Raw genomic sequence first — 23,905 nt, forward strand, 5'->3', positions numbered from 1 at the left:
TGGCAGAGCTGCTTTCGCTTTGCGTTACAGGCGGGGGCCGTGGAGGAAGGCCGCTGCGGGAGGTGCTCCCCGAGTTACGTGCGCCCTCGGAACGGGCGCGTGCTGTGGGACGCGACGTTATTGTGCCCCGGCACCGATACTGAAGCCGACAGAGGATCCAGCTAACCTTTTACGCGCTCCTTTAAGAAATACGTTGCTTTATCTTGGCCGTGAATCTTGTTCCACCACAGTTGCGCAAGTTATATAAAAACAAAGACATCATTTTTACGCGTTTTCGGTCGGGGCTGCTTGCCTACAGCTCCTGGGTAGAGGTTGGTGGCGCGCCAAGGGTTTCCTAAGAAGCTCAATGCAAATGAAGGGAAACCTCCCTCTCCCTCTCTCCTGGGGGCCAAACTACATGTTACCCTAATCGCACGGTGTTGAGCTGAGTCTCGACTCCAATGGAGACTTTCCTTAACACACATATCCCTCCCACGGGGGAGGGGATTTTACCTTCCCCTCTCGATCCGAACTGGGGCCGTGTGTGCTTACACCAGAGTAAGGAGTAAGCTGCTCGGTTAGCGTAAGGCGTACTTTGGCTCTTAAGATTCCAACAAGGGAGAGAACGTGGTGCCGAGGGGAATATCAAACTTTCTGAAAAGCCGCTGGATCTCCCAGCGCACTTTGTGGGATGGGGAGATTCTTATCGGAACCACACTGGGGTAGCCAACACACAAATCGCTAAAGCCCTCGCCTTGTACAAAGTCGATTGCGGTTCGGGTTGCAGTGGACCAGTAAATGATTTTGCAACGCTAGGAACGTTCCGTCTGGAAGCACCCTGGGGCTGGGAAGCGCTTCTGTATGGGCACACTGTGTTCCACTTCCATCCACGTCAGAAGGTATAACATAGTCTGGTGGGTGTGAGACTAACAATGCACCTGAGCCAGTGTTTTTTAAAAAACTTTTATTTCAATATGCTTTTTTAAAGGAATTGTTTAATTTGGGCTGAAGCATTTACTTATTTCAGTGCCTTTGTCCGATTACTTTCACCACTTGTAAAAAATATTAAGTTTTAGGGCAAATCTGCACGGGGGAGGGGGAACATGTTGCTGAAATGGTGAGGACAGGAAAGGTAGCAGGGTTTTTTAAATTCATTTTTTAGATTAGTGCTATAATTCTCTTTCATTTAAGTGATATTGTACTGAGATAGATAGATAGATAGATAGATAGATCTATCCAAAAAGGTGCTTTAGCGTTAATTAAAAATAAACATTTTGCTAAAATGGTGTCCAGTAAGACAGCGGAGGGTTTCAGTCATTTTTGAAGTACTGCTATAACATTTTTTCATGTGTAGCATTACACTAATATTTTAATATTTTGTTTTAAATAATGAAAAGAAAGATTTATTAAAAATAAGCATGGTGATGAAATGACACTGACCAGGCAGGTAATAGTGAAGATGTGTCAAAATGATGATAGATTCACCTGCCCTATCTGTCACTGCATATGTCAAAACCACACTTCTTTTAAAAAAGTGAACGAGTAACACAAAGGCAATCTATGCCTCAGGGGATTACACTACTGTTCCAGGATTTTGTTTTTAAGTCCTATTTTCTGCAATGGAAGGAGCATGGGGGAAACACAAAGAAAAATTTGATGTCAACACCATACAGGGTGCTTCCAGATGAGGCTTTTATGGCACAAGTGCACTGTCACACTGATGGAATTTTAGGGGGGGAGGTGTCCAAATGTTGTCATCTTTCTCTCCTAACCCTCCCATGTTTTCTCACTACTATTTCTGTCTTTTTTCTTACCATGGAAAATCTGTTAAGGAAGAAAAGACTGAATAGTTTCAAAATGCCTTTTGCCTATTAGCACTAGGACCCCTCCATCTGGAAGCACCCAGAGATACCCTGTAAAAAGTGAGTGAACAAAGCATGGCTAGTCCACATTAAATGCCTAGTGTGGAAGTGCCATTAGTGTCATGTTTGGAAAAAACACACACACACTGCAATCCTATACATGTCTACTCAGAAGTAAGAAACATAAAGTTCAATGGGATCTACTTCCAAGTAAGTGTGTATTGGATAGCAACTTTAGGTATGTATAGGATTGCAACTTTTAGAGTGTAATCTGATATGTATTTATCAGGGAGTAAGTCCCATTAAACTAAAAATTGAGTTTAATGGGACTCCCACAAATAGGATTGCATTTATTCATTTATTTGATTTATACCCTGCCTTTCCACCAAGAAAATGGTACCCAAGGTGGCTAACAATAGTAAAAACCAACATTTTATTATAATAAATTGGTTGAAACAATAACAAAAAAAACACATTAAAAACAATTAAAAATCACAACAATGAAAGAATAAAAACAGCATTCAAACCCAGCAGACCAGCTTACATGCCAAAGGTCTGCTTGAATAAAAACACTGTTGCCTACTGGCAGAAGGGCAACAGAGAAGGAGCCTGTCAGGATTCCTTTTGCCCCCACTGAACTTCAAATGCTGAATCAAACACAGACAAGAGGCTTCAGTCTACAGCTTTTAATCCATTACTTCAAAGGGTCATACGGATGTAAATTCTCAGTGACTCAGTCTACAAAGGAAATGCCTTCAGGGGATTCAAAAGATAGTTACGAAAGTTGCCAGCCATTTGAAAGAAAGGTGGGCTCACTAGCCTAACTTAAGGGGTGGGGGGAGGTCTCTCTCTCTTTCTCTCTCTCTCTCTCTTGAGGCTTCTAAGCACAGCTGTTCACACCAAGCCAATCGGGTAGACTGTCTAAGTTCCTCCCTGGCCACTTTTCTCTTGGCTCTGCATCTGTGCCTGGCGTCTATTAATTCAGACTCTCCAAAGCCCACCTCTCCCTATTCGCTATCTTTCATGGGGGGGGGGGATGAAGAGGGGCCCTCTCTGTCCAGCTGGACCTTTGAAACCTGAGGAATCTGCCTAGCCATCTCTGGACAAGCCTGGGAAACTACCTCTCACATGTCTGGCAGTTCTTGTTCAGAATATGAACTACTCTCCCACTCCCTGCACTCAGAGGCACCCCTGACAAAGCCAAGCTAGCCTCCCTCAGCACAGAGTTCCACAGCTTGGGAGTGGCCACTGAGAAGGCCCTCTCTCACCCCCACAAAATGTGCCTGTGATGGCAGCGGTACTGAGAAAAGGGCTTCCTCTTCTTAAAACCTGGGCAAGCTCGTGTGGGAGAAGGCAGTCTTTCAGATAAGAACATAAGCCAGCCTCACCCTGTACAGCCACTTTCCTCTTCCACCTCTGCATCACCCTCTCTGCTATCCCACCCTGCTCCAATAGGCCTTCCTGCCACTATGCCAGCTCTGGGCTCCTCCCCACCAGCTCAGTCCAGCCCTGACATATCCCCTCCTTAACAGTTGAACCATTTTGATTGATGATAGACCTATGGAAAAATCCCCGTGACTTTGTTCAGACTTTTTCCAAAATGGTTAAAGCAATGAATGAACGCCCAGCATTGTCCAGCCCTCATGCACTCATTAGCTAGGATGTTCACTGTCAGGGTTCCCCTTACCACCTGGACCCCCTGAGGAACTCCATAAGGATCTCTTGCCTCCTTAAGAGTCCCACCTTCCTTCTTTTGAACTTTCCCTTTCTAATAACGTGGGGCTTAGGCTGCAGACGTGGGGTGACTGACTCTCCAGACGCCTGGGGTTTAACACAACAGTTTACTGGTAAATTTAAAACAAGCAAATCACAACTAAAGGTATTTACACAATAGAGCTGAGTGACACAAAAGGGATTAAGAGAAAATAAAAGTTGCAACATGCAAGTTCCTTTACCCTAGCTGCACTTAGACTCCTCTAGGCTTCTTCTTTCTGCTCTGGTCTTCTGATTCTGCTCTCACTGCTCTGGTCTTTCTGACTCTCTCTTTTTATACCCTGCTCCCCAAAAATTTAAAGTACTGTTTCAAACCTGGGGAAATGAAACTTAACTGGGGAAATGAAACTACTCCTCTCAGGGATACCCCCTCCTAACCACCACCCCCAGCCCTCTAAGCCTGATCTTTTTTCCTCTTTGCCTCTGTAGGCCTCAAACTTTCACACTCACAAAAGCATGTCAATCCTTAGGATTAGACATTGAGGACTTCTCCACATGAGGCTTTTATCCTGCAATTGAGACTGGTTACTCATGGAGTTTTGTGGGTCCTTTACATGATGTCATCAACCTCCAGGGTCTCGTGCTAAATTACCTTTACCCCTTTTTGAAAAAGAATGGAGATAATGAACTATCAAATTCCAATGCATTAACTTTCCTCATGAAAACCGGCACTGCTACTAAATTATGTAATACTTGGGAGATCATTAACTGTGTGAATGGGGATGGGGAGAATGAAGGTTTTGTACCATGAAGCATGAAACTTTATGGTACAAAATGTCTTTACAGAAGGTACTTGCAAGCAGCAGTTTTGTAATGTGTGATGTGCCTTCATAACGTTGGCATGGTCAGATGCACCTTGGAGACGAAGAATTACTTGCCCATTCTGCTCATGTTCTGGCTGTCGTTGTGTTGTAGTTTTCAAGCCATTGGGGAAGCAGTGTGACTCTTGCATTGCTTCCCGTGTGACTAGCCATCCACACACAAACTGAGAGTAACCCCAGAATCCTCCGCAGCAATGCAGGAGTGTTCGAGGACACATCTTCAGATCATCTGGAGGTACTATTTCCTCCATTAGGCTTACCAAGGATATGGCATCAAAAACCCTGACATACTCTTATTCTGTATGGGTGTTGGTTAGGTGAACCATGGGCTCCACTCGTATCTGGAAGGAGGCCTGAGGAAGCCCCTGACCTTGCCAGCTTCAAAAATCAGTAACAGACATCCCCAACACTACATGCTATCATATTGCATAATCACTCCTCACCTCCTTCCTCCAATTAACAGTGCTGTGACATTTCGCTGTTAGAAGCGAAATGTATTAGTGTAGCAGGCATGCTTTATACTATCTGATATCTGTCTTGAGAAACAACCCAGCAAGGAGCTTTGAGCACAGCAACAAAAGAAGCCATGGCCATGACTACCAAAAGGGCTCAAACTATGTCTTCAACTAGTCAGACCCTTTGTTATGCTCCTTCTAGTATTCATAAACAAACAAAGAGGGATATAAGGCAGGAAACTGAGGACTGATCCACAGGAGAATTTGCAGGTCATTTGTGAAGGAATGAACCCGAGCTGAACTGACCTAAGAGTGAAATGGATACCTAACGTTTTTAACATGTCTCCAAAATGCAAGGCCCACACCTTCTACCCATTTCCAAAAGGGGCAAGGAGAGTGTGGCCTGCAGTATGGAAATGTAATAAGAGAATCATTGATAACTGGTTCATCACAGATGCCATTATACAATGGTTTGGTTCATCCCAAGTGAACCACTTCACTTCACCAGGCCCAAAATGGTTGTGGGGTCAACCCCGAGATGGGCGGAACAAGGCATTTGCTAAAGAAAATTAAATATTTGCACATATTTCTGGAAACCAAAGCCAAGACATTTTTAAGTGTCCCCAGAGCAGTTTAGAGCAAATGTCTATACAGCAACTAACCCTAGTACATGCTGGGTGTGAAATGCAGTACAAACCAATGCTAGTGCAGAGGCACCTAAAGCAAAAAATCCTTTTCCTAGAGAGGGGTTTTCCAGGATCATTGACCTGGACAGGGGCTTAGTATTGTGCCAGTTTGAAGCACAGATCTCCAGCACAAGAAAGAGCCCCCTGGCCTCCTCCTTACCACACCCTAGGGTCATCCTCCTTCATTATCTCATCCAGCATATAAAAGGCTGGGGCCAGCAGGAGCTTCCCTTAAAACAAGCAGTTATCTCCCATTCTTAAGAAGCAGACTCATCCCATCTTAATTGAGGGACTCTGTCAATTATTCTGTGTCATCTGGATCCCTTCCCACAAGGCCCTTGGCTACAATCCAAGGCAAAAGTCTGTTAATGGTTCATTCATTCTCCTATACATTTATATGAAGCGACCACCCTCCAGAGCTATGCACTTCCTAAAGAGACTTATTGGGACAAGACACAGACACAGTGGGTTTGTGTTTCTTCTTTGGTTTCTTATTCCTAATCTTTTGTTCTCACCAAGAAGACCTGGTTGACTGGAGGTGAGCAGCTGACCTTGTGACAGAACTTCAGTAGTTCATAAGAGAATGTCTTTGCACTGAGCACTGAGTTGGAAGGGCAGAGGGAGGGGCGTTCTTTTACTGTTGGGAGCACAGGAGCTATACTTAGATGCATCTATTAGCACAAGGGTTAATTAGTATGTTATTTCAGTGAGATAGAATGCTTCCCAGTTTGGGGATTACAGCAAGGCACAGAGAACATGTCTCTCTCTCTCTCTCTCTCTCTCTCTCTCTCAGGTGTTTTTCACCCACACTGTTTCTGCTGATACCTGCTCATCAGCCTCCACCTCCCAAGCCATGTTGATTCTATCCTGTCCTTCCAAATTGCGGCTACTGGAGGGGATGCTGAGGAAGAGCCTCCCTCGGGCACTTGCGGTAATCTTGAGCCATGTAATCTGGGTTATAAACTCGGGATGTGAGCCAGACTCCTGCCAGTACCTCATACCATTCCAAAACTCCACATTCAGCATCTGTGGGCAAATTCACACATTAAATTCTTGTAGGTGCCCAGCTAAGGGTTTTTAGTGCAGCAAACAAGTACAGGAAAACATGTGTATGGTTAGGGCATATGAGATTGGCTGCAACTCCCTACTGAGAGTACGGTGGGTGGCAAACCTGGGGTTGTTGCAGTATTATGGGTGAAATGGCCCCGTGAATCCTGTGACTTCCTAAATTTTGTTCATCAGGAGGTAGGTCAGAAGTGCTCACTCAGGCACACCATAGATGTGCTCTGGACCTGAACATACACTGGGGGTTGACAGAGCAGATCAGAGTATGAATTAGACACCACTCCATTGATTCTCTCCCCACACGTTAGTCTTGGACTGCCTCCTTCAACTGCATGGCAGCTCTAACATGTGACTCTTGACAGGTCCATGGTGCAGTAATGAACATAAACCGTGGGAACCCAGTTGGGCATGAAGTGATTGTGGATTCATGGCCAGAGTTCAAAGCTGTCCTCACCCGGCCATGCAGACAGGTAATAGCTTTGCGGGATCCATTATATGAGATGTCAGCATACTGTGTTGAGGTCTTCTTGAAGTCAGATTGGATGGGGAAAAAATTAACAGGTGAAGCTTTTCCCACCAGTTGATCTGCACTTTAGGAAAAGCTTTACCTGCTAAAATTGTTGAGTGGCAGGTAACTATTAAGCACAAGAGTCCTGCCAGAAAAAAAGTTGGCAACTGTAGGAGAACTGGCTTAGCTTGAGGAAGGGCAGGAAGGCTATGTTAATGAACAGATTACCTGTGAGCTTTATGGTTCTCTTTTAGGTTGCCTCAGATGTGTATTCCAACATTTACGCAGCATTTTTCCAGGATCCTGATGTGTACCGGACACTATTGCTGGACACAGATGCCGTCAACTGGGCCCAGACCTTGCGTATCCATGGTAACAGGCAGTTTCTTCTAAGGGAAGAATTTAGAAGATTCATTAAAAGCTTTGTCTGCTCTGATGGGTCTGCAGCTTGGGCAGATGGAATATCATTCCCTCTTCTAATTATGATACCATCATAATTATTAAAGTTCCTCAAACACTAGGTTCTGTAGAGTAATTAGATGAAGTTACCACCCCACAGGGCCATTTCTAGGGAGAGGCAAAGTGGCTGGTTGCCTGGGGCGCCAAGAGATCCAGGGCACCAAATGACCCCCAGGCGGGCAGCAGTGTAGTGTGCGTGTGGCAATAGTGGCTGCTGGCCAGGCAAAGCTTGGCATGCAGTAAAGTGTTACATTGGCCAGTCCAGGCTGCAGCCACATGCCATTTTAATTCACAATATTTTACCTAGTATGAGAGGCAGAGAACTGAACCAGTCAGCTCACTAACCTTGAGTGGTTCACAGCCAAGAAAAACTGAAAATGTAGAAGTGGGTCCCATGTTGCCACTTGGGAATCAGAGGTGGGTCTTGGGTCTGGACAGGCTGAAGGCCACTAGTGTAAAAGATGCATATGCTATGTTCCAAACAAATGTTTAAAGATCTTACAGTACAATGGCACTGCTAAATGTTGCGATGTTAAAGAAAGAAATTAAAAACATAAATCATTATCCCAGGAATCCTCCCACCCGTGCCCATGAACCCATTTCATGGTGTTCTGGGAGGGGTGTGTGTGCCAAAATAGCACCTCACCTAGGACACCAAAATACCTTGAGATGGCCCTGTGACCACATTAAGGGTGGAGGCACACAGAAGGATCAAAAGGAGAAAGTCAGAAATGAAAGGCTAAAGACTTGGGAGGAGAGATGTATTTTCATACGGCGTTCAAACATTTGCAAGAAAGGGGAAATGGGGGAATTAGGAGGTCATGAATACCAGAGAAAATGGGAAGCAAAGGCAGTGGTGTGAATTCAAGAAGTAAGGTGAGGTTCAGCTAAGAATAAAGTCTCAACAAAGGGGACATGACAAGAAGACAAAGAGAGACAAGAGAAAGCAATAGGAAATAAAGAGTCAATATATATTTAAAATAAATAAGAATTACTTAAAGACAAGGTAGCCCTAGAACACTTCGCTACCTAAGGTGGAGGGGAATACACCCCCCACCCCACCCCAGTGAAGAGGTATAGTACCCAAAGCCAGTCAAGCTATTCTGGTACCTCAGGCAGAAAACCCCATACACACCTCTCCCTCTCCATGGCAGTTACAATGATAATTTTAAAAAATAACAATTTACTGCCTTTTCATGGCACACTAAATCAGTTTACTGAGGCAGCTGCCTCACTCTGTCTAGCAGTAGTGCTGACCCTGGCTAAAGAGGTAGTAAAAAGGAAGCCACTGGACAGTAGCAAACAAAAAATGTGGGCAAAACAAAACATGGGAAAAACCACAAGGGCAGCAGAATTAAAAAAAACAAAGACAGAGTCGAAGGTTGGAAACACACGCGCTCCTTCATGGCTCCTCAAGATATCAGAGGTGAGTTGCATCCTCTGTGGCTCTGCACTCCACAGCAGAGTTCCCGCCTTCTCCTTGGCTGCCTGGACCAGGGAGGGCAGCGCTAGCCTGCTCAAGGTGGTGCATCACAGCACCTTGTAAGAGTCCACAAGCTCCCTCAGGTGGCTGAACTCAACAGACTCCACTAGGCAGGTAGGATGGCTGGTCATCCGATACCAACATCCTGCCCGGTGGAGTTGGCGGTGCTGTCAGAAGCCACTGTCTTGCGGTCCTGTATTTGTTCCACCCCACATGGAGCTGTGAACTGTGGTAGTGTTGGCAATGGCAAGTTGTGGCCCTCTTTGCAGTCGCCCTGTGAACTGGCAGGTAGCAGCCTCAGAACTGGAGTGAGGCGAAGCTGCTGGGACTGCTCAAAAGTCCTGCTGCCACTGCAGCTGTCTGCTGCCTCTCGCTCCCCCACTTCCTTCCAGCCACCACTGCCTGCTTGCCTCTACCTGCTCTCTGGGTGCAAACAGTCACCCTTTGCTGCCCAAGCAGCATCACTGTTGCGCCCATCCCTGCTCCTTGCTACCGTTGCTATCTACCCTCACACCCCTTTGAAACGAGCTCATGCAACTTTAGGGCCTGAACATTTGCAGGCTTGATTCCCTCAGAAGGGGCAGTTCCCTCTTTTGAAGAATTCAACATATAAAAGTATTTAACAAAAACCAAAAACCCCTTCTAAGGAGCTAATATGCTGGCAGATGTCATCCAATTCTGACAAAGAGAAAAAAAAGTTTATAGCCATTTTTTTTATTTCCCATGATAGACAATAGGAAGCACAAAGCCTTGGATTTCTGAATCCCGACTCGGGTTTGGTACCCAGGTCAATGTGGATGGCCTCTGAATAGGTCTGAACCTAACTGGGCCATTTTTTTTTAAGTGCTGAGTCAGGGCCCAAGTCTAATCTTGTGGCTGGTGCACATCTCTAGTATCCAGTCAGTGCAATGAGATCTTGAATATTTATTTGATTTTTACCCCATCTTTTGATGCAGAAGGATCCCCAAGACAGCTTACATAAAACAATAAATACAATTCAATTGGGGCTTTTTTTTTATCCTCTCCTGACACTCAGCGTTGTTTTGGGACATCATCTGTCCCCCCAACCAACACTTCCCATGAGGTCATTATGGCTATTCCCATCTCCTTTCACCCAGAGCATCTCTACAACAGCCTAAAATCCTGCATTTAAAACAGGGCTTTCTGCTTCCATTTTAAATGCAGGATCACAATGGACTCCCTTTGCATGTGCGTCCTTTCCCCCCTCCTTCTCCCTGTATCTGAGTCTTCCAGACCTTTCACTGATCTCACTCCTCTTCTTGCTGCTTTTCCTCTTTTCACAGAGGGAACTCAAGCAGAACACAAGCAGAGAGGGTGTAATTCATTTAGTGCAGGAGACACCCTAGAGGTTCACAAAGTCTTCTAAAGAGCCAGCAAACTTGCGTGAGTGAGCAACCTCAATAGCAGGATAAAAGCTCCGTGTAAAGGAGCCCCCAGTCTAACACCCTATGATGGCTGGCTAGCTGGTGGGCTATATGATCAGCTGTCTGGCTACAAGTTCTTTTTTCCACGCCCACTCCCACCAATGACTTTTCTGGGCAGAGAGGGTGCAGCTGTGCCTCAGGCCAAACTAGACCTGATACCATTCAGGCAATTAGCAATTGTATGATGGCTTTTTAAAAATGAACAGGAGGTGCAGAGCCCCCAGTCCAAATCAGGAGCCTGGCGGGATGGTGAAGGGCTTAATGTTTTGCCTCCACTGTTCTCCTGATCCAGGTCAGCCCCCCGAACACACATGCACACAACCTTCTTCCAATGTAAATAGCAGGCATGCCCACCCCTGATCCAGATCTGAATCATAGCAAGGGCAAAGGGTTAAAAACCCCAGCCACGCAACCCACCAAGATACCAATCAGGATCACCACCGGTCCTGCGGTTTACTTCAAAATGGTGTCATGACTAGTCTGGATCTCATAGGAACTGCTGAGCAAGGGCATTCAGGTATATGCATCTAACAACATCCTGACCATCCTCCCAACAGAAATGCATGGATGAACACACACCCTTCTCTTGGTGACTGAATATTTTACTGCTCTCTGCAGGGCACCAGGATGGGATACATGAGGTATCCCGAGATGTTGCTGCTGCAAAGCAAATACAGTTGTCAGCAACTCCCTACATTACCTACCTGGACCCCAAACCAGATAGGCTGCCTGAGTGTCGGTAAGTGTCCATCTTGCCTCCCCCCCCCCCACACACACACACACTTTTCTTTGGGTGTGGTGTTGTTGAGGCACTGGGTAACCTGTGGTGCTCCCAGTTGGAGAATCTTCATTGTCAAGATACCTTTGGCCAAACCTGACATTTGCTCCTTAGTTTGCCTTTTCATGACTGCTATGACGGCCAAATGCCAAAGGCAGAAGCATTTCCAAAGGTGACACTGACTTGTCCAGGAAGAGAGAGCTTTTCTACACAAGGCTATTAATCAGCTGTATCCACTTCCAGTTTTGTTGCAGAATTGAGATCTGAGCATGACACGAGGAGCATTTCCTTTCCTGCTTTTCTGTTATACAACCTCTAGGCGGCACTGTGGTATAGCTAAATAGCGCAAATACACAAGTGAAAGTGTTTTCTTTGCCTTTTACAATTAAATACTGCATTTTCTTTGCTCTAAAAAAAAACTCACAGAAAGTGCTCTTTAGACAAAGAAGTGCAACTAGATAGTAACATAACCCATAACTGTGGGAATGATGACTGCACGATAAATAACTGTGGGAATGATGACTTGTGTAGAAAAGCCCAGAGAGAATGTCACACAGGAGGAGTCTTGCATCAGGAGTCCTCTTTAGAAAAGGCACCCAACAGCATGATGACGAGTTCCTTATGAAACAGGATTCAGCACCACACCATAAGAGGCCATAGGAAGTTTGGCAGAGGAAGCCAAGCACAGATCTGCCGAGGGAAGGCAAGGGTCCCTTTAACTACCGAGGACCATTCAGCCCTGGGATCCCCCAGTAAACTGCCCATAAAGGGGAAGAGGTTCCCATTAGGGCTGGCCTATAGTATGGGACTTATATTCCCTGAATTCCATATCCTTTTTCCTCCACACAGGCCAGTTATTCTGACACAGGTCTGAAGCCAAAAATGAAAATAATTGCATCTCATTCCCTACCACTACAGCTAGGTGAAAGAAAGATTAGTCTGTGTTGGGACCATAGTCACCATGAATGGAATCTATTGTAAAGAGAAAGAATACCTATGACGCTGGAGGTAAACAACTCCCCTGGTTGGGAGCACCTCATCTGACTGGCCACTCTTAGAGTGTGGGACTAGATAGACCTTTGGTCTGATCTACCGTGCTTGGGTGCAATGCTCGATCATCTGACTGGCCACCCTTAGAATGTTGGACTAGATGGAACTTTGGTATGATCCAGCAAAGTAATCCTTGGGTCCTTATGTTCAGCTCTCCCTTATGTTCACCTCTTTGCTCTTCCAGGCTAGATCCCGGCTTCACACTTTCCTCCTTGAATAGCTCCCACGCTGATCTGCTGAATGAAACATGGCCGTATGGGAGCAACGAACAAAGCCATAGGTATCTTGCCACCATGTTACAACGCCTCCCCAGTGCCTGCATCCTGGACACCAATGGTCAGCCTATCAGCTGGGCCATCATGGATCCTCTTGGTGCAATTGGACATAGCTACACCCTTCCATCACACCGCAGAAGGGGCTATTCAGCTGTGGTAGGCAGGGTACTGGCCATGCAACTCCATGCAGCTGGCTACCCTGTGTATGGCAATGTTGCCCTAGACAATGTCTATATGCAGAATCTGGCAGAACAACAGGGCAAACAGAGATTACCTGAGTTGTGTCATATCTGTGTTCATTCTGCAGCTTAGCAGAGAAGTAGAGAGAAGCCTTTTCAATCAGTCTATTTGGCCCCACTACAACCTTTCCCCTACATCTTGGACTCCAGCAGCACTCTGAACGAGAGAGGGAGAGAGAGCGAGACCCCTCCACCTGCCTGTTTTGACAGCTATTCACTTTGGCTTATCCCAAGTGATTCTCCTTTCTTTTTAATGCCCTTGCCTTCCCACCCTAATATGTCTTGTATACCTTCAGACTGTAAGCCAGAAGGCAGGGCTCATGACGTTTCTCATTCTGTACAATACCAAGCTATTTTAGGCGCTAAACAAAATCATATACCATGACCCTATACCCACTAATGTAAACACATAATCCCACTATCACCACTGCCAGCCTCAACTCATCATCTGAGATCTTTTGAGATCTTGAACCATGACCATATCTGCCAGGGAGGCAGAACCTTGAGCTAGGACATAGCATTGAGCCAAGGAAGCTTTGCACACTTCTCTCCAGGGTAGCTGGCAACCCCATTAGAGTACCACGGTGTACTATTCCCTCCCTGCAACCCATCTCTCCCCACCATCCTGGCCTTTCCTGAGCCTCTCTTATACGTTAGTCTTTTTATGTTTCAGTTCAGACACATTACACCGAACATCCAAAATGATCAACCACCGAAGCAGGGGTCTAATGATATAATAAAGATAATTTCCCTTGACATGTTTTGTTGTGCATTCTGATGCCCTGGCTTGGTTCCCGAAACAGTTGGAAAACCTTCTCCCATCTGAAAAACGAAAACTTTGTGGTACTGGTAAGGAAGGCTGCCTGCCCACCAAAAGGATGGGCTATTCCCTGCCATGGAGTAAATGGGACTGTAAAGATTAACCTCCTAATCCAGTGATGTATGCTTGCATAGCCAAGCCTTGTCAGGACTACAGTGGAAGTCTGAGTAAAAGTGCGGTGGGCCTATCTCTACTTGACAGCTTTCAACGTCCAGTCCAGCATCCACTAAACTGAATATCAGATCAAAAAGGCAAAAGCAAAGGCTTTTGACTACTATATTATATTTCTGGGAAGCAGGGCTGTCTGATTTATCAAGCCAACTCCCATCTGCCACCAAAAGGCCTCCTCATCTGTTATCAGACAATGAAGATCACGAATTCTGAGGCAAAGTCTCAGGATATATTTATTTTATTATCAAATGTAGCAAAATTTTACAATCTACAACAATCTATAACTGACATTATAGTAAATATTAACATAAATATCACATACATAAGCATTATAAATAATGTGATCAATACAAATATAGAAAATATGACAAATATGAGAATATATCCCCAACTATACACATAGCAACACCAAAATCTGAATACCATAATACATACAGTAAATAATTTGACAACTGCTATAATTATCTTTCTTTTATAAATATAAATAAAAGGTGATGAACGCTTCCTAAAAATAGTTATGCTCTGTCTATTTACTCTCAAGTGGATATATTCAGTCAGTTTAGATGTTTCAGCTGTTTTCCAAACTCTCACTTCTTTTAAATAATGTACCTTATTGAGCAATCCTGCACTTACCCTACAACAGTCTGGAGATATACCACTGATATGCTGGCAGAACAGCTGCCAAATCCTTTGCCTGCTAAGCCCAGAAGCAGAGGGAGAAACACACACGGAGAAAAACTAGCAAAATGGCAGAAATACAGCAGACACGCCCACAGCATCCCTAGAAACTCCACCACAGACCACGTGAACACAGAGGCAGCCCGTCCGCACAGCCAACCATGAGCTGTGTCTGGCACATCACTGCGCCCTGAACATGGAAAAGCAGTTCCCCACCCGCAAAGAAGGAAACACAGACAACCCCAAACAAGCCAAAGACAATGGGGTCCCATAGCATGCTCTGAAAAACAGGCACAGAAATCATGGTCAGGAGGATGCGGGTTCAAATGCCACCATGGGCAAAACAGATGCTTCCATCCTTGGCAGGAGGAATTGTTTGGGCCTTTCAGCATGTTTTCTGGCTAGCATGCTCACCCAGCCTATTTCATGTGGTGCCACTAGCCCCTCCCTTCCCTGGATGCTGTACTATGGGGGGGCAGGCTCAGGGAAGGGGGTTGCTTCCTGTCATGCGCGGCCATGGCTGAGGTAACAGGCAGTACCTTGCTGCTGCCTCCTGGTGAAGAGCAACTTTTCTTATTCCTAATCTTTTGTTCTCACCAAGAAGACCTGGTTGACTGGAGGTGAGCAGCTGACCTTGTGACAGAACTTCAGTAGTTCATAAGAGAATGTCTTTGCACTGAGCACTGAGTTGGAAGGGCAGAGGGAGGGGCGTTCTTTTACTGTTGGGAGCACAGGAGCTATACTTAGATGCATCTATTAGCACAAGGGTTAATTAGTATGTTATTTCAGTGAGATAGAATGCTTCCCAGTTTGGGGATTACAGCAAGGCACAGAGAACATGTCTCTCTCTCTCTCTCTCTCTCTCTCTCTCTCTCTCTCTCTCTCTCTCTCTCTCTCAGGTGTTTTTCACCCACACTGTTTCTGCTGATACCTGCTCATCAGCCTCCACCTCCCAAGCCATGTTGATTCTATCCTGTCCTTCCAAATTGCGGCTACTGGAGGGGATGCTGAGGAAGAGCCTCCCTCGGGCACTTGCGGTAATCTTGAGCCATGTAATCTGGGTTATAAACTCGGGATGTGAGCCAGACTCCTGCCAGTACCTCATACCATTCCAAAACTCCACATTCAGCATCTGTGGGCAAATTCACACATTAAATTCTTGTAGGTGCCCAGCTAAGGGTTTTTAGTGCAGCAAACAAGTACAGGAAAACATGTGTATGGTTAGGGCATATGAGATTGGCTGCAACTCCCTACTGAGAGTACGGTGGGTGGCAAACCTGGGGTTGTTGCAGTATTATGGGTGAAATGGCCCCGTGAATCCTGTGACTTCCTAAATTTTGTTCATCAGGAGGTAGGTCAGAAGTGCTCACTCAGGCACACCATAGATGTGCTCTGGACCTGAACATACACTGGGGGTTGACAGAGCAGATCAGAGTATGAATTAGACACCACTCCATTGATTCTCTCCCCACACGTTAGTCTTGGACTGCCTCCTTCAACTGCATGGCAGCTCTAACATGTGACTCTTGACAGGTCCATGGTGCAGTAATGAACATAAACCGTGGGAACCCAGTTGGGCATGAAGTGATTGTGGATTCATGGCCAGAGTTCAAAGCTGTCCTCACCCGGCCATGCAGACAGGTAATAGCTTTGCGGGATCCATTATATGAGATGTCAGCATACTGTGTTGAGGTCTTCTTGAAGTCAGATTGGATGGGGAAAAAATTAACAGGTGAAGCTTTTCCCACCAGTTGATCTGCACTTTAGGAAAAGCTTTACCTGCTAAAATTGTTGAGTGGCAGGTAACTATTAAGCACAAGAGTCCTGCCAGAAAAAAAGTTGGCAACTGTAGGAGAACTGGCTTAGCTTGAGGAAGGGCAGGAAGGCTATGTTAATGAACAGATTACCTGTGAGCTTTATGGTTCTCTTTTAGGTTGCCTCAGATGTGTATTCCAACATTTACGCAGCATTTTTCCAGGATCCTGATGTGTACCGGACACTATTGCTGGACACAGATGCCGTCAACTGGGCCCAGACCTTGCGTATCCATGGTAACAGGCAGTTTCTTCTAAGGGAAGAATTTAGAAGATTCATTAAAAGCTTTGTCTGCTCTGATGGGTCTGCAGCTTGGGCAGATGGAATATCATTCCCTCTTCTAATTATGATACCATCATAATTATTAAAGTTCCTCAAACACTAGGTTCTGTAGAGTAATTAGATGAAGTTACCACCCCACAGGGCCATTTCTAGGGAGAGGCAAAGTGGCTGGTTGCCTGGGGCGCCAAGAGATCCAGGGCACCAAATGACCCCCAGGCGGGCAGCAGTGTAGTGTGCGTGTGGCAATAGTGGCTGCTGGCCAGGCAAAGCTTGGCATGCAGTAAAGTGTTACATTGGCCAGTCCAGGCTGCAGCCACATGCCATTTTAATTCACAATATTTTACCTAGTATGAGAGGCAGAGAACTGAACCAGTCAGCTCACTAACCTTGAGTGGTTCACAGCCAAGAAAAACTGAAAATGTAGAAGTGGGTCCCATGTTGCCACTTGGGAATCAGAGGTGGGTCTTGGGTCTGGACAGGCTGAAGGCCACTAGTGTAAAAGATGCATATGCTATGTTCCAAACAAATGTTTAAAGATCTTACAGTACAATGGCACTGCTAAATGTTGCGATGTTAAAGAAAGAAATTAAAAACATAAATCATTATCCCAGGAATCCTCCCACCCGTGCCCATGAACCCATTTCATGGTGTTCTGGGAGGGGTGTGTGTGCCAAAATAGCACCTCACCTAGGACACCAAAATACCTTGAGATGGCCCTGTGACCACATTAAGGGTGGAGGCACACAGAAGGATCAAAAGGAGAAAGTCAGAAATGAAAGGCTAAAGACTTGGGAGGAGAGATGTATTTTCATACGGCGTTCAAACATTTGCAAGAAAGGGGAAATGGGGGAATTAGGAGGTCATGAATACCAGAGAAAATGGGAAGCAAAGGCAGTGGTGTGAATTCAAGAAGTAAGGTGAGGTTCAGCTAAGAATAAAGTCTCAACAAAGGGGACATGACAAGAAGACAAAGAGAGACAAGAGAAAGCAATAGGAAATAAAGAGTCAATATATATTTAAAATAAATAAGAATTACTTAAAGACAAGGTAGCCCTAGAACACTTCGCTACCTAAGGTGGAGGGGAATACACCCCCCACCCCACCCCAGTGAAGAGGTATAGTACCCAAAGCCAGTCAAGCTATTCTGGTACCTCAGGCAGAAAACCCCATACACACCTCTCCCTCTCCATGGCAGTTACAATGATAATTTTAAAAAATAACAATTTACTGCCTTTTCATGGCACACTAAATCAGTTTACTGAGGCAGCTGCCTCACTCTGTCTAGCAGTAGTGCTGACCCTGGCTAAAGAGGTAGTAAAAAGGAAGCCACTGGACAGTAGCAAACAAAAAATGTGGGCAAAACAAAACATGGGAAAAACCACAAGGGCAGCAGAATTAAAAAAAACAAAGACAGAGTCGAAGGTTGGAAACACACGCGCTCCTTCATGGCTCCTCAAGATATCAGAGGTGAGTTGCATCCTCTGTGGCTCTGCACTCCACAGCAGAGTTCCCGCCTTCTCCTTGGCTGCCTGGACCAGGGAGGGCAGCGCTAGCCTGCTCAAGGTGGTGCATCACAGCACCTTGTAAGAGTCCACAAGCTCCCTCAGGTGGCTGAACTCAACAGACTCCACTAGGCAGGTAGGATGGCTGGTCATCCGATACCAACATCCTGCCCGGTGGAGTTGGCGGTGCTGTCAGAAGCCACTGTCTTGCGGTCCTGTATTTGTTCCACCCCACATGGAGCTGTGAACTGTGGTAGTGTTGGCAATGGCAAGTTGTGGCCCTCTTTGCAGTCGCCCTGTGAACTGGCAGGTAGCAGCCTCAGAACTGGAGTGAGGCGAAGCTGCTGGGACTGCTCAAAAGTCCTGCTGCCACTGCAGCTGTCTGCTGCCTCTCGCTCCCCCACTTCCTTCCAGCCACCACTGCCTGCTTGCCTCTACCTGCTCTCTGGGTGCAAACAGTCACCCTTTGCTGCCCAAGCAGCATCACTGTTGCGCCCATCCCTGCTCCTTGCTACCGTTGCTATCTACCCTCACACCCCTTTGAAACGAGCTCATGCAACTTTAGGGCCTGAACATTTGCAGGCTTGATTCCCTCAGAAGGGGCAGTTCCCTCTTTTGAAGAATTCAACATATAAAAGTATTTAACAAAAACCAAAAACCCCTTCTAAGGAGCTAATATGCTGGCAGATGTCATCCAATTCTGACAAAGAGAAAAAAAAGTTTATAGCCATTTTTTTTATTTCCCATGATAGACAATAGGAAGCACAAAGCCTTGGATTTCTGAATCCCGACTCGGGTTTGGTACCCAGGTCAATGTGGATGGCCTCTGAATAGGTCTGAACCTAACTGGGCCATTTTTTTTTAAGTGCTGAGTCAGGGCCCAAGTCTAATCTTGTGGCTGGTGCACATCTCTAGTATCCAGTCAGTGCAATGAGATCTTGAATATTTATTTGATTTTTACCCCATCTTTTGATGCAGAAGGATCCCCAAGACAGCTTACATAAAACAATAAATACAATTCAATTGGGGCTTTTTTTTTATCCTCTCCTGACACTCAGCGTTGTTTTGGGACATCATCTGTCCCCCCAACCAACACTTCCCATGAGGTCATTATGGCTATTCCCATCTCCTTTCACCCAGAGCATCTCTACAACAGCCTAAAATCCTGCATTTAAAACAGGGCTTTCTGCTTCCATTTTAAATGCAGGATCACAATGGACTCCCTTTGCATGTGCGTCCTTTCCCCCCTCCTTCTCCCTGTATCTGAGTCTTCCAGACCTTTCACTGATCTCACTCCTCTTCTTGCTGCTTTTCCTCTTTTCACAGAGGGAACTCAAGCAGAACACAAGCAGAGAGGGTGTAATTCATTTAGTGCAGGAGACACCCTAGAGGTTCACGAAGTCTTCTAAAGAGCCAGCAAACTTGCGTGAGTGAGCAACCTCAATAGCAGGATAAAAGCTCCGTGTAAAGGAGCCCCCAGTCTAACACCCTATGATGGCTGGCTAGCTGGTGGGCTATATGATCAGCTGTCTGGCTACAAGTTCTTTTTTCCACGCCCACTCCCACCAATGACTTTTCTGGGCAGAGAGGGTGCAGCTGTGCCTCAGGCCAAACTAGACCTGATACCATTCAGGCAATTAGCAATTGTATGATGGCTTTTTAAAAATGAACAGGAGGTGCAGAGCCCCCAGTCCAAATCAGGAGCCTGGCGGGATGGTGAAGGGCTTAATGTTTTGCCTCCACTGTTCTCCTGATCCAGGTCAGCCCCCCGAACACACATGCACACAACCTTCTTCCAATGTAAATAGCAGGCATGCCCACCCCTGATCCAGATCTGAATCATAGCAAGGGCAAAGGGTTAAAAACCCCAGCCACGCAACCCACCAAGATACCAATCAGGATCACCACCGGTCCTGCGGTTTACTTCAAAATGGTGTCATGACTAGTCTGGATCTCATAGGAACTGCTGAGCAAGGGCATTCAGGTATATGCATCTAACAACATCCTGACCATCCTCCCAACAGAAATGCATGGATGAACACACACCCTTCTCTTGGTGACTGAATATTTTACTGCTCTCTGCAGGGCACCAGGATGGGATACATGAGGTATCCCGAGATGTTGCTGCTGCAAAGCAAATACAGTTGTCAGCAACTCCCTACATTACCTACCTGGACCCCAAACCAGATAGGCTGCCTGAGTGTCGGTAAGTGTCCATCTTGCCTCCCCCCCCCCCACACACACACACACTTTTCTTTGGGTGTGGTGTTGTTGAGGCACTGGGTAACCTGTGGTGCTCCCAGTTGGAGAATCTTCATTGTCAAGATACCTTTGGCCAAACCTGACATTTGCTCCTTAGTTTGCCTTTTCATGACTGCTATGACGGCCAAATGCCAAAGGCAGAAGCATTTCCAAAGGTGACACTGACTTGTCCAGGAAGAGAGAGCTTTTCTACACAAGGCTATTAATCAGCTGTATCCACTTCCAGTTTTGTTGCAGAATTGAGATCTGAGCATGACACGAGGAGCATTTCCTTTCCTGCTTTTCTGTTATACAACCTCTAGGCGGCACTGTGGTATAGCTAAATAGCGCAAATACACAAGTGAAAGTGTTTTCTTTGCCTTTTACAATTAAATACTGCATTTTCTTTGCTCTAAAAAAAAACTCACAGAAAGTGCTCTTTAGACAAAGAAGTGCAACTAGATAGTAACATAACCCATAACTGTGGGAATGATGACTGCACGATAAATAACTGTGGGAATGATGACTTGTGTAGAAAAGCCCAGAGAGAATGTCACACAGGAGGAGTCTTGCATCAGGAGTCCTCTTTAGAAAAGGCACCCAACAGCATGATGACGAGTTCCTTATGAAACAGGATTCAGCACCACACCATAAGAGGCCATAGGAAGTTTGGCAGAGGAAGCCAAGCACAGATCTGCCGAGGGAAGGCAAGGGTCCCTTTAACTACCGAGGACCATTCAGCCCTGGGATCCCCCAGTAAACTGCCCATAAAGGGGAAGAGGTTCCCATTAGGGCTGGCCTATAGTATGGGACTTATATTCCCTGAATTCCATATCCTTTTTCCTCCACACAGGCCAGTTATTCTGACACAGGTCTGAAGCCAAAAATGAAAATAATTGCATCTCATTCCCTACCACTACAGCTAGGTGAAAGAAAGATTAGTCTGTGTTGGGACCATAGTCACCATGAATGGAATCTATTGTAAAGAGAAAGAATACCTATGACGCTGGAGGTAAACAACTCCCCTGGTTGGGAGCACCTCATCTGACTGGCCACTCTTAGAGTGTGGGACTAGATAGACCTTTGGTCTGATCTACCGTGCTTGGGTGCAATGCTCGATCATCTGACTGGCCACCCTTAGAATGTTGGACTAGATGGAACTTTGGTATGATCCAGCAAAGTAATCCTTGGGTCCTTATGTTCAGCTCTCCCTTATGTTCACCTCTTTGCTCTTCCAGGCTAGATCCCGGCTTCACACTTTCCTCCTTGAATAGCTCCCACGCTGATCTGCTGAATGAAACATGGCCGTATGGGAGCAACGAACAAAGCCATAGGTATCTTGCCACCATGTTACAACGCCTCCCCAGTGCCTGCATCCTGGACACCAATGGTCAGCCTATCAGCTGGGCCATCATGGATCCTCTTGGTGCAATTGGACATAGCTACACCCTTCCATCACACCGCAGAAGGGGCTATTCAGCTGTGGTAGGCAGGGTACTGGCCATGCAACTCCATGCAGCTGGCTACCCTGTGTATGGCAATGTTGCCCTAGACAATGTCTATATGCAGAATCTGGCAGAACAACAGGGCAAACAGAGATTACCTGAGTTGTGTCATATCTGTGTTCATTCTGCAGCTTAGCAGAGAAGTAGAGAGAAGCCTTTTCAATCAGTCTATTTGGCCCCACTACAACCTTTCCCCTACATCTTGGACTCCAGCAGCACTCTGAACGAGAGAGGGAGAGAGAGCGAGACCCCTCCACCTGCCTGTTTTGACAGCTATTCACTTTGGCTTATCCCAAGTGATTCTCCTTTCTTTTTAATGCCCTTGCCTTCCCACCCTAATATGTCTTGTATACCTTCAGACTGTAAGCCAGAAGGCAGGGCTCATGACGTTTCTCATTCTGTACAATACCAAGCTATTTTAGGCGCTAAACAAAATCATATACCATGACCCTATACCCACTAATGTAAACACATAATCCCACTATCACCACTGCCAGCCTCAACTCATCATCTGAGATCTTTTGAGATCTTGAACCATGACCATATCTGCCAGGGAGGCAGAACCTTGAGCTAGGACATAGCATTGAGCCAAGGAAGCTTTGCACACTTCTCTCCAGGGTAGCTGGCAACCCCATTAGAGTACCACGGTGTACTATTCCCTCCCTGCAACCCATCTCTCCCCACCATCCTGGCCTTTCCTGAGCCTCTCTTATACGTTAGTCTTTTTATGTTTCAGTTCAGACACATTACACCGAACATCCAAAATGATCAACCACCGAAGCAGGGGTCTAATGATATAATAAAGATAATTTCCCTTGACATGTTTTGTTGTGCATTCTGATGCCCTGGCTTGGTTCCCGAAACAGTTGGAAAACCTTCTCCCATCTGAAAAACGAAAACTTTGTGGTACTGGTAAGGAAGGCTGCCTGCCCACCAAAAGGATGGGCTATTCCCTGCCATGGAGTAAATGGGACTGTAAAGATTAACCTCCTAATCCAGTGATGTATGCTTGCATAGCCAAGCCTTGTCAGGACTACAGTGGAAGTCTGAGTAAAAGTGCGGTGGGCCTATCTCTACTTGACAGCTTTCAACGTCCAGTCCAGCATCCACTAAACTGAATATCAGATCAAAAAGGCAAAAGCAAAGGCTTTTGACTACTATATTATATTTCTGGGAAGCAGGGCTGTCTGATTTATCAAGCCAACTCCCATCTGCCACCAAAAGGCCTCCTCATCTGTTATCAGACAATGAAGATCACGAATTCTGAGGCAAAGTCTCAGGATATATTTATTTTATTATCAAATGTAGCAAAATTTTACAATCTACAACAATCTATAACTGACATTATAGTAAATATTAACATAAATATCACATACATAAGCATTATAAATAATGTGATCAATACAAATATAGAAAATATGACAAATATGAGAATATATCCCCAACTATACACATAGCAACACCAAAATCTGAATACCATAATACATACAGTAAATAATTTGACAACTGCTATAATTATCTTTCTTTTATAAATATAAATAAAAGGTGATGAACGCTTCCTAAAAATAGTTATGCTCTGTCTATTTACTCTCAAGTGGATATATTCAGTCAGTTTAGATGTTTCAGCTGTTTTCCAAACTCTCACTTCTTTTAAATAATGTACCTTATTGAGCAATCCTGCACTTACCCTACAACAGTCTGGAGATATACCACTGATATGCTGGCAGAACAGCTGCCAAATCCTTTGCCTGCTAAGCCCAGAAGCAGAGGGAGAAACACACACGGAGAAAAACTAGCAAAATGGCAGAAATACAGCAGACACGCCCACAGCATCCCTAGAAACTCCACCACAGACCACGTGAACACAGAGGCAGCCCGTCCGCACAGCCAACCATGAGCTGTGTCTGGCACATCACTGCGCCCTGAACATGGAAAAGCAGTTCCCCACCCGCAAAGAAGGAAACACAGACAACCCCAAACAAGCCAAAGACAATGGGGTCCCATAGCATGCTC

General features: G+C 45.7%; 2 protein-coding genes across 3 annotated transcripts; both read left to right on the top strand.

Moving 5' to 3' along the window:
- Positions 1–21: 21 nt before the first annotated feature.
- Positions 22–14,375, top strand: LOC146358134 (glycine N-acyltransferase-like protein 3). Of its 2 annotated transcripts, XM_084803896.1 has the most exons (6): positions 22–878; positions 6,370–6,507; positions 7,004–7,111; positions 7,404–7,521; positions 11,155–11,275; positions 12,549–14,375. In XM_084803896.1, exons 2-6 carry the CDS (start codon positions 6,430–6,432, stop codon positions 12,949–12,951), a joined length of 828 nt encoding a protein of 275 aa, XP_084660022.1. In that variant the 5' UTR covers positions 22–878; positions 6,370–6,429; the 3' UTR covers positions 12,952–14,375. The 2 variants fall into 2 exon arrangements, with proteins under 2 accessions (XP_084660022.1, XP_084660031.1); XM_084803905.1 differs by lacking the exon at positions 7,004–7,111 and having other exon boundaries at positions 532–878; positions 12,549–13,630.
- Positions 14,376–15,452: 1,077 nt separating this feature from the next.
- Positions 15,453–22,710, top strand: LOC146358135 (glycine N-acyltransferase-like protein 3). Its single transcript, XM_084803884.1, has 5 exons — positions 15,453–15,584; positions 16,081–16,188; positions 16,481–16,598; positions 20,232–20,352; positions 21,626–22,710. Exons 1-5 carry the CDS (start codon positions 15,507–15,509, stop codon positions 22,026–22,028), a joined length of 828 nt encoding a protein of 275 aa, XP_084660010.1. The 5' UTR covers positions 15,453–15,506; the 3' UTR covers positions 22,029–22,710.
- Positions 22,711–23,905: the final 1,195 nt, after the last annotated feature.

The sequence above is a fragment of the Heloderma suspectum genome, chromosome 1 (genome assembly GCF_057233095.1).
Source record: "Heloderma suspectum isolate Gila_16-S chromosome 1, 16-S_ref, whole genome shotgun sequence".
NCBI lineage: Eukaryota > Metazoa > Chordata > Lepidosauria > Squamata > Helodermatidae > Heloderma > Heloderma suspectum.